At 49.5% G+C, this 11317-nt stretch overlaps 2 protein-coding genes across 2 annotated transcripts; both read right to left on the bottom strand.

Moving 5' to 3' along the window:
• Positions 1-5213: 5213 nt before the first annotated feature.
• Positions 5214-6071, bottom strand: LOC135370466 (solute carrier family 22 member 6-like). The gene has a single exon (XM_064604212.1). The coding sequence runs from the start codon at positions 6069-6071 to the stop codon at positions 5214-5216; it is 858 nt and encodes a 285-aa protein (XP_064460282.1).
• A 2649-nt stretch (positions 6072-8720) lies between these two features.
• Positions 8721-9434, bottom strand: LOC135370465 (uncharacterized protein K02A2.6-like). Its single transcript, XM_064604211.1, has one exon. It carries the CDS (start codon positions 9432-9434, stop codon positions 8721-8723), a length of 714 nt encoding a protein of 237 aa, XP_064460281.1.
• Positions 9435-11317: the final 1883 nt, after the last annotated feature.

Here is an 11317-nt window from a genome sequence, read left to right as displayed (position 1 = left end):
CTCTTTTAACAAGGAAGAGAGCATGGCGAAACATCGTCGCCTGTGCGCGGACGTAAACGAAATCATATTGGAATTTTGCGAACCGGGCAAAAACTTTGTAGAGTTTACTAAAATACAGTACAAGCAGCAGTACAACTACGTCGTCGCGTTGGACACGGAGAGCGTACTCGCGCCCAGTGGTGTTGGCATGCAGCGTCACGTCACCTCGAGCTTTTGTGCCGTGCTCGTACGCACCCACGACTCGAAGGTGATGCGCATCAGGGCGCACCACGGTGAAGATTCCGCGAGGCAGTGCGTCAGAGCTTTGATGGAAATGCGGGACGAGATGATCGCCCTGAACGCCTGCCCCGCGGAAATGGTGCTGAATGATGAGCAACGAGCGCGGCACAGAGCTGCCACCCACTGCGCGTACTGCGGGCGGGAGTTCGCGCAAGATGTATCCCGTGTCCGGCACCACGACCATTCCAAGCGTTGTACTGCCGGCGAGACAAATTACATCGCGACGCTGTGCAACCCCTGTAACGTAGCGTGCACGACGCGGGAAAAACTGCCCATCATGGTGCACAATCTGGCCTACGATTTGGCCGGACTACTGCGGGAATTTCACCTTCTCGGGTGGAAGCGAGCTCCCTTCATCGTGGCCAGTTCCATGGAAAAAATCCGATCGTTCGAAATTGGCACCTTCCTATTCAGAGATACCATGCAGTACCTAAATTCGTCGCTGGGAGAGCTCGTGGAAACCGTCAAATCCATGGGGGGCGCAGAGGCGTTCCAATGCCTGAAGCAGGTATTTGGAGACGACTACGAAATTTTGCTTCGTAAAGGTGTATTCCCGTACAGCCACGTTAGCTCGTTCGCGGTCTATGACGAATTGGCTCTGCCGGCAAAATCCGCCTTCCGAAACGATCTGACGGGGGAGGATATAAGCGACGAAGACTATCAGTACGCGCTGCACGTATTTGAACGTTTTGGATGCTCGAATCTGAGGGATTATAATGCATTGTACCTGAAAACGGATGCCCTGTTACATGCTGACGTAATGCAGCACTTCCGGCGCCTGTGCTACGACGCGCGCGGATTGGAATTGCTTCATTGTGTTTCGCTGGCATCCTATTCGTGGCAATGCGCTCTAAATTACACGCGGGCGAAATTGGAGCTGATCATCGCCGAGGACATGTACCGGACCATCGAATCGGGTGTTAGAGGTGGACTCTGTCAGGCGAGCAGGCGTCATTTACGGGCTAACAACCCGCTGTGCAGTGGCTACGATCCCGATAAAGAGGAGGTGTACATATCGTACATAGATTGCAACAATCTTTACGGATTCAGTATGATAAAGCACCTCCCAGTCGGCGATTTCGAATGGGTCGAGGATTTTAGCTCCGTGGATTTTATGCGTCATCCCACAGATTCGGACGTGGGATACGTGTACGTGTGCGATTTGGAGTATCCAAAATCTATCCACGCGCTGACGCGGTACTTCCCCCTGGCTCCCGAGAAGGCGGTCGTCCCGAAGGAATGGCTCTCACCATTCCAGCGAGGGCTCCTCGAAGAGTTAATGTATCAGCCGGCGAACAGCAAAAAGCTGCTGCTCACGTGCAAGGACAAGGTCGAGTACGTGGTTCATTACGCGCTGCTCGCTCTCTATTGTAGACTGGGCATGCGGGTGACAAAAATTCACAGAATTCTAAAATTTCGTCAGGCACCATTCCTGCGTCCCTACATTGAGGACAATGTTGCCAGACGCGTCGCATCGAGCACGACATTCGAGAAAAATTTCTATAAAATCTCAAATAATGCGGTCTTCGGGCGTACGTTGCTAAATAAATTTAATATGCGAGACATTCGAGTAGCCTTCGATGAGGAGACGGCGAGTCGCCTCGGGAGTCAGGCGGAATGCGCGCGAATGGAAATTTTGTCCCCCGATTGTGTCATGTTCGAAATGCGCAAGAGAAAAGTGCGATGCGATTTCCCCCTGCAGATTGGCTTCACGATTTTAGAACTGAGTAAGTTAACCATGTACTCGTTCTATTATGAAACCCTGCTGAGCAAGCTCACTTGTCCGGTGATTACCTGCTACTTTGACACGGATTCTCTGATCCTCGGCCTATTCTGCAAGGACTACGAAGATCAGTTACGCGCGATCGCCGACGACCATTTAGACTTGTCTTCCTTCGATCGTGATCATCCACTGTACAGCGAGAGGAATCGCGGTAGACTTGGCGCGTTCAAAAGTGAAACGGGTAGCGTACCCATCGAGGAAGTAATATGCCTGAAAGCCAAAATGTACTCCATCAAATTAGCCGGGGGAAAACAAATTGCAAGAGCTAAAGGGGTCAAAAAGAACATTGTGCGCAAACACCTCCTCCATGACACGTACCGCGATACCCTATTCAAGCACGCCAGCGTATCGCACGAACAGGTGTCAATAGTGGGAAAGAAACAGTGCATGTACACCATCAGAAATGTGAAGAGAAGTCTGATGGCGTACGACGACAAACGATATCTCTACAATGACGTGGACTCCTACCCGTACGGAAGCTGCGAATATGGTAAGCTCGAGTGGATGACGTAGATAGCGAGATTTCACCTGGCGTTCTTTCCCCCGCCGCCGCACAGATAATGCGGTGGATGAGTAGGAGTAGCGTCATTTGACCTGCGTCACTGGAAGGATGTGGTACCTCGTTCTCTTCTCGCTCGTCTCGTGCGCACTGGCGTTGGACGCCGGCAACTGTACGGCGAGCATCAAGCTGGAGAAGGATAAGCACACGTACGCGCACGAATGCCCCGGCGACATCTTGGCCATCAGAGAGTGGCACGTGGTACCTATGCGGTCCGGCATTAACCTGGACAGGAACGCTACTGGATCGTTGCGTACGTGCCTTCACTCGCTGGACGTGAGCGACAGCTACGAAGATATCCAGTGCACGCGGAAGTGCCAACTCACGGAGGACGAAATTTTTCTCAGCCGCTGTCCCGGAGACGTCTACATGATCCGTCACTTCCGTGGAACCATGCCCAGCATCAAGGGAATCAACCTCTCCAAAACTGCCATGCTTTTCCTCAAACATTGCTCAATAAACGTTGAAAGGTATTTTTTTCCCTGTCTGTTCGATCTCATAGAGCTATCTGAGATAGGTTAGAACCATCTGAAGCCGCCGCCGCCGCCGCCGCGCACCGTCTGGTGGCGGGCCAATCGGTATAAGTTTGAACATCTGAGATAGGGCCGCAACGGGCCGTCTGGTGGGTGCCGGTGAAGGCAGTGGCGGCGGCCAATCAGATGGGGGGGCTGGGAGAGTGGCTTAGAATTGACCAATCAGATGGGTAAGTTTGGACATCTGAGATAGGGCCGCAGCGGGGTCGCTGCAGCCGCGCCTGGACCAATCAGCGGTCGCGCCGGCCAATCAGCGTGAAGCCCGCTGGGGGGCGGGGTGGAGTCAAGTAATGAACATAAACGGGCGGGGGCGGAGCTATGGTGAACCAATCAACGCGCGCGCGATCAGTAGCGGTGGCCAATCAACGGGCGCGCGGAGCCAAGTAATTAGCATGAAGGGGTGGAGCTACGGTAAACCAACCAATGCTCAGTCAAGGCTTAGCATGAGCCAATCAGCGTGTGAAGTGGGGGCGGAGCCAATTAATTAGCATGAAGGAGCTACGGTCAACCAATCAAAGATCAGTAGGCTTAGCATGGGCCAATCAACGTGTGAAGTGGGCGGAGCTAATGGCGGCCAATCAGATGGCTTTGGATTTGGCTTGTGTTGGCTTAGAACTGGATTGTGTTGGCTTAGAATCGGCCATCTTGGATTAGAAAAAAGAGGCCGTTATAGCGCTCGGTTCTTGTGCCGCTCGGTTCTTATGCCGCTCGGTTCTTATGCCGCTCGAAAATTATACAGTCTATGTCTATACTACTCACGGCACGGCGGAGGCCAGTTTCTGCATAAGTTCCAATTCAGTGAATGAGGAATAGCGGACTTTCACATTTTGAATGAATTCGTAGTGTATTTTCTCACTGAGTCTTATTAAAATAGCGGGGAAAAGTCAATAAGATCGTGCCTACTGTTTCCAGCGGGGCACGTTCTTCGGCCTAAGTTACAAACCTCGCATGCCACAGCTGTTGGCCTTCGCATGGGAGCCCCCAAAAAACGGACAGCTATTTCTGTTTGTGTTGAAATTTATTTCACATACGATACGTTTACATTCGAGCAGTCGGGCACGTACAGCGTTAGATCATGGCTAGAGAGAACGACGACCGCAGTACATTGTTGTGGACGATGGCGATCCTGCTGCACAGAGGAGAACGGCTACCATTCTGCTGGAATGCGCTTCCTGGGACGACTTCTAAGGGAACTCTGCCGACGTATGTCTGACAGTGTCTGAGGAAAACCCAGGGAAAACCTCGGACGACATAGCTGGCATCGGGATTCGAACCCGATGTTCATCTTGTGGCGTAGGAGAGGAGAGGACTCCACTACTGTGCGTCGTGCTCATCTTCGAACACGAATGTCCCAATGTGTCATATTCCTTCCAGTCTTCGTACAAAGGCCTGAGGCAATACGCCGTTTTGGGGGTGCGTTCCAGTGTGCTCGTACATGGTAGTTCGGTGGGGGTCCTTGACGATGTGTTAGTCGTCTTCTTTGACCTCGGATGGTACATACTTCAAAGCCATTAGTAAGGTGCCGCATAGCACAGCCATGAGTGCAAAGGGCATGCTAAAGTGGAAGCGCAGTTCTGCGTATGGTCGCAGAAGGACTATGAGGGTCGCTGCCCTCGCTGTAAAGTACGAGACCGAGAACCCGGAGGCTCGGGCAACCGATGGGAAAAGTTCCACGCTGTAGATGTTGGTAAGACACAGGGACATTGAGAACACCCAATATACGGCAACTTGAAGGCCTTTCGTTGCGTAGTAATGGTCGGACTCTTCAACTGTACAAAGCAGTAATAGTAGAACCGTCACTACGGCGAGGTTTCCTGCCAAGACTGTCTTCTTTCTGTATCTCGTCAGAATTATCGGCAGGAGGAAGACCCCCGATGTCTGTATGAATACGATGACCGCTCGCGACCAGAAGTCACGCAGCGGTGACAATGACTGCAGAACCCAGGCTAGACAACCAGCTATCACTAGGCTATTCCAGGTGACGAAGGACGTGCGAGCTAGCATTGACAGTGGTGGTATACGTACAGTAGTAAGGCTCCGGTCAAAAATGAAGACGTCCTCAAAAGAGGATTCCTGCTTTGTTGACCCACAAAACAGCGCCGCAAAGCCAAGGGTGCGTGGCCGCGAGCCATTTGCCAGATTCCCTGGCAGTGAACAAGTTGTACAGCAGTGAAGAGGCCGGCACCATGAGTAAGATGTAGATTACGTTCTTATCGATGATCGAGCCCGTCAGAAAAGCGAGTACGAGGCGTGCAAATGATTCGCCGTAGTGACAAATGCAGACGTTTCGGTCACGTGTCTTTGTTGTCGACAGGTCGAACAGGGCCACAACGCTGACGACCCTCAGCAGGCTCAGCGCTGCAGCTTGAGCTGTGCGGAACGTGAGAAACGCTTCGAAGCTCCAAGAGAAGATCATGGCGATGGTAGAGAACAACGTTCCGGCGGTAGCTGTGATGAGCAGATTTCTGCGACCGAAAGCGTCGATCAGGTGGCCCCATAGCGGAGTGGTACACAGACCAGACACGAAGTAAGCGGCTCTGGATGTTGCAGTCATTTTTCTTCTGCCGCAGACTAAGTGGTGGTCGTTTGTCAGGGTTCGGACGTTTACGTTTGGATCAAAATCCCAAAGGGAGCAGTTTATTACGCTCCTGTTGGGTCCTGATGATGTGGGCTGTTGAAAGACAAGACAACTAGAATATTTGCCATTCTGCTTCGGAATAGCTATCTCTTTCCACTGCTCTGAAGTGTAGTTCCTCATGTCTTCCGGTTGTTTGCACCAGTGATTGATTTCCGGAGCCAGGAGATTGAGTGCGTAGAAGTTCATGGTCACTGCGAATCCGGCGATCAGAGCAGTAGTGATTATCCAGTTTGGTCGATGGTTGTTTCGAGTGAGCGTGTCCCGAGAGGAACACGACATCGCCCCACAGGACATGTCCTGTGGGTACGCATTATTGACACTAGAAAACATTGAAACGTTATAACACAAAAACGGCGTTATGAACTCAAAAAAATAAAAAAAAAACGCGAGCGAAGCGGTATAAAAGCGGAAAAAGCGAAGAAAAAATGCGAAGCGGAAAGAAAAAAGCGACGAAAAGAAAACGGATAGAATAAAAGTAAAAAGCGAGAGAGTAAGACAGGCGTAAGATAGCGAGAGAAAGTGCTGGCATAAATGCTGGCAGACCAAAGCACGAAAATTTCTCGCTTTTATCTGCGGTACATATCGTCGTTACCTTAACGGATTGCTTGAACAAAAGCACAATTGTCCGCTAGGGGAAATCGACCAGAAATTTATTCTGCAGGTACGTAGCAGGCGCCTCCAAAGAGAGAGGAGGGTAGCGCTATTCGTAAGCACGACTCCCTCCCGTATATTAACGCGTATGAGGAGTACCTGGTAAGCTACCTGGTATTATTTATTTTTGCTGATCCTCTGTTCCCTAACTTCGGTGTCTAGTGGCGCTCCAAAAACGAAAAAGACAGGGTGCCTGAATACTAGCTCCCTCTGTGTATGCAGAGGGCGCTAGTGTTCAGACACCAAAGAACAAGGCGCTACGAGAAAGAAAACAAGACTCATGATCTGCAACGCAACTTCGAACCTCCAAAAAATGTATTCAGCTTAGTTTCGTAGACGGGGACTGTAAATTCCGCCAGTAGCAAATAATAATAATCAGAATTTTGCTCTGTGTTTTTTATAGAGGGTGTTTCAAAAAACGTGTCATTCGGACTTTATTAAAAAACGGGGCGACGGAAAAATGCGGGGCAAACGGCACTTGTGTGGCAGCTGAATTTGCCATCTTAATTAAAATGAATTTCTTTAATTGAACTCCAAAATTTCCCAAGTCAACCTAACGTTTTTCTCTACAGAATTTGAGAGCCCGTGGCGAACTTTGTCAGATCCACCAAGAAATTCGCTCGATATTGCGAATGGAACTGCCCAAAAAAATTCCCGAAATTGACGCTTCAAAGTTTCGGGTATTCAGCGGCGCACCAAATCAGTCGCAAAGATGCGCAGAGAGCAGCACATGCTCCTGCCCCCTTAAAGATAGAAGGTCGAAAAAAAAGAGGGCGGGAAAAAGAGGCGGAATCATTTTTGTTTGCCGCTTATGAACGTATGGTGCAATGTCAACCGCCTTGTTATCGGCACGTCTTGTGCTGCACGCCGGTTCGGCGATAAATTGTACTAGCTTCGTGGGGGCACTGAGCATGTCAGGCTCTCCGCGCGTCTTTGCGACATATTTTGTGCGCCGTAGAATACCCGAAACTCTGAAGCCGCAATTTCGGGACTTTTTTGGGGCAGTTCTATTTGCAATATCGAGCGAATTTCTTAGTTGATCTGACTAAGTTCGCTACGGGCTCTCTAATTCTGTAAAAAAAAAACGTTAGGTTGACTTGGGAAATTTTGGAGTTCAATTAAAGAAATTCAATTTTTTTATTAAAATCAAATGAAAATAACACCCTGTATATATAAAACAGGCTGAGCTTCATCGTTTCGGTTTCGACTCCGGCAGGTGGCGTAACAGTGCGAGCGAGCTAGTTACTTCCCTGGCCCGTGTATTCTCGGCACAGGTTGAAAGAAGGACACTGGTTTATCCTGCACCAGGAGAGTGAGGAGAGAGACGAAAAGTCAGCTCAGAACAACATGCTGCAAGACTAGAGACTGATTTGTGTGCGGTTCTAGGTCACACTCGTGCAAACTAAATATGGATGCTATGACACTTTCCTGTCATGCTCCTACATTATTCCTGTTACGTATACCCATTGCTTCAACCACTCATCCTCTCCAAGTCAGAAAACATCACTGGAAATTGCGTATTTCCATCAAGCATTTTTCTGCTGGTATAGCAGACCCTACCTGCGTAGAAAGTGCTTGGTTTCGTTTTTGAAGTTCTGCTCAGCAAGTAAGTATTATCAATAAGTAGTATGAAAAGAAAACCCTCATTATTCCAACATACGCCCTAACTACTCGCGTCCCGCCTCACATGTTTCTCAGAGTTGGCCATTCACTCAATATCGACCACCTTCCTTGTAGGCCCCGGCAGTATGTTTCTTGTTCAATAGTTCTGGCAGGTGTGACTGTAATACTGTAGGAAGACCGAGCGGAGTCAAAGAGCAAACGTCTTTATTCGGACGTACGCTCTCAGAAAAAAATGTGTGAAAAGGTGGTAACTTCTATAGTTACCACATAGGTCAACATATAGCATCTGATAAAGGACGTAAAAGGGTGGTAGAAGAACTTATCATACATCCAAACTCCTAAAACAGACGTACGCTCCCCTTGCTCATCGTATCAGAAGCGGTAACCCTATCATTCGTAGGTAGCAGGTAGAACTTTGCAACCTTTTAGGCACAACATGTGCGACAACTATTACCTCCTAAAAGGTGTAACTGTTGCATCCATTTTTTTCCCCAAAATTGTAGACTTCCCAACTATCGCCAGTCGAACAGCTGATCGACGCAGCGCGCGCATCTCATCTTCGTCGGTCTACTATACCCCTCCTCTCATGATGGGATGTACCAGGCTGGAAGTTGGAGCACTCTTCCGGGGGTATCGGGGTGCTTGTAGCGCGTCCTATTTCTGGACTTGTTCCGGCGTGGCCGTTGTGACTGCTTCTGGCCACGGTAGCAGAACGTTGGCCCGGGACGGTACTGTCGCTACTCGGATCTTCATATGATCAGCGTGAGCCCTACATAGGCGATTGTCAGGTGATCGAACTTCGTAAACAACTTTGCCAATTCGCCGGACTACGTTTCCCTTGATCCAATGATGCTTGTCTAAAGCACCGGCAACCAATAATGAGTCTCCGACAGTGAAACTTCCTTGCCGTGAGTTACGATCAGAGTAGTAGTTCTGCTTACTCCTTGCACCCGCCATGCCCGGTTCCAAGCCCAATCGTGTTGGTTGGTTGTCCAGGTCGAGACTGACCGAGAGATCGAGGACTGACCTCAGCTGCCTGCCTACAAGGAGCATACACGGAGACTTTCCCGTTGTTACGTGTGGAGTGATTGGATACTGTAGGAGGAAACTCTGTATTGCCTCTTTCCCGGTTCCTCCTCTCCGCGGTGCGTTCTTAAGAGTTCGCACAAAGTTTTCGGCCTGACCATTGGACTTCGGGTGGTACGGTGGCGTTAGGATGTGCTGAATGCCATGCTGTTGCAGGAACTCCTTGAATGCTTGACTGGTGAACTGTGGCCCATTGTCGGTCACCAGTTGCTCGGGAAGTCCATGGCGAATGAAGATGTCTCGCAACGTCGTTGTAGTAGCAGGAGCAGAGGTTGAGGGCATTACCGCAACCTCTGGCCATCAACGACGATTAAGTAATGTTGATTGTGGAATTCTGCGAAGTCACAATGAAGTCGTGTCCACGGTGCATTAGAAGGTTCCCATTGATGCAGGGGAACATGCCGTGCTTGTTCGCCCAATTCCACACAGCAGTCACAACTTCGGCAAAGTGTCTCAATCTCTTTGTCTAACTTGGACCACCATACGTAGGACCTAGCCAACATTTTCATTTTAGTCTGGCCAATGTGGCCTGAATGCAAGACAGCGAGGACTTGGGACTGAAACTTTTTCGGAATCAACGTTCACAACCCTCACAATGCAGTCCTTCACAACTTCACAACCGCAATGTACCAGTAGAGAAGAGTGGGTCTCTAGCGGTTTCCGCTGCTATGTCATCTACCGAAAACGGAAAGTTGATGGCGGTAAGACGAACCGTCATGTCATCCGCGATATCGGCATCACCTTGCACGAGCTCTTCGAATTGAGGACCAGGTCCCACTGCCAAGCGTGACAATCCATCGGCATTTGCAATATCCCTGGAAGACTTGTACTGAATGCTGTACGAGTAGTTCATAATAATAAGAGCCCACCTTTCCAAACGGTTCGCAGCGGTCACCGACACGCCCTTGTACGGACCAAAAATAGCCGTCAGAGGAACGTCTTCTCAGTTGCAAACGCCTTTATTCGGTTCACGCCAAACGTAGAATAACTAACTATCGCCAGTGGAACAGCTGATCCACGTACCGCGCGCGTCTTATCTTCGTCAGTCTGCTACACTGACTAACCTTTCCTGCCAAATAAATAGATTTTGCTCCCCCTTCCCGGTGTCGACGGAAGAGCTGAGGACCGTACAACGCCAACATATGGAAAGGAAGTTGACAGGGTATCCGCTGTTGCCCTGTCAGACAATGGTCTCAACCTCTTTCCCTTATGTTCGCGTCCCGTCGCTGATATGCCGGTGGCCATTATACATTGTAGCTTTTCCGAGAGAATATTGCCTAGGATGGTGTGCAGCCTCTTGCCCTGCGCCTTCGCGTAGCTCATTAGGATGTACAGTCAGTGACAGCTTAACTCCTACAATTGGGAACCCAGTCATCCGTGGAAGGCTTCTGCGATTGGCTACCAGCCTTTGCACGACGCCCTCTCTACGTGATGTAGTGCCGGCCCTCCCCCCAGTGTCCATTTGGCCGGGCCGCACTACATTCGCGCGCGCGGAGCGATTCTTGTGCGGGGCGGGGTCAAGTGTATTGTCACTGACTATAGTTCCTTACCGGAACCATTCATTTTTTAAAAGAAAAAAACAATAAACACACACAAAAACGCAAACGCTCTTGCGTAAAACAAGGGAATATAAAGAACAAAGTACAGTACACTCCTCTTAAACGGAACTCGCAGGGAATGGAAAAATTGTTCCATTTATCAGAAGTTTCATAAGCAGTGCACACAAAATTACAAACAAGCAATCTTTAATCGGTAATCCAGAAGATGTGGGTTCGAGTCCTACAGCCTGGCTAACCTTTTCAATGACTTCCATCTTTCATCGTTCATAAACAACCTTTATTTTTTATTGTATAGTGCCTCTCTACCAAAATAGGAGGTAATTACAGTTTGCTGTGCATTTTCCCAATTCCTTTTTCACAAAATGCGTATGCATACGTGATAACCCCTTTACAAATTTTGTGTCCCCTTCTTGTTCAAACTACTGCTGTAGCTTTAAGACATCATCCCTTGCCTCATCCTGTGGCACTGTTGGTCGTACAGTATCCTCCATTTCGTCATCATCGTCGTCGTCACTTGACCTATCCTTATTCTGCACCTCTGCAATCAATTCCTCCAGGGTCTCTTCCCGGCACGTGGCTAGGCTCCAGTCCACCATTCCATGTTCT

This window comes from Ornithodoros turicata, chromosome 10 (assembly GCF_037126465.1).
Source record: "Ornithodoros turicata isolate Travis chromosome 10, ASM3712646v1, whole genome shotgun sequence".
Lineage (NCBI taxonomy): Eukaryota > Metazoa > Arthropoda > Arachnida > Ixodida > Argasidae > Ornithodoros > Ornithodoros turicata.
The sequence above is the reverse complement of the archived record's forward strand: the minus strand, read 5'-3'. Positions and strand labels throughout refer to the sequence as shown.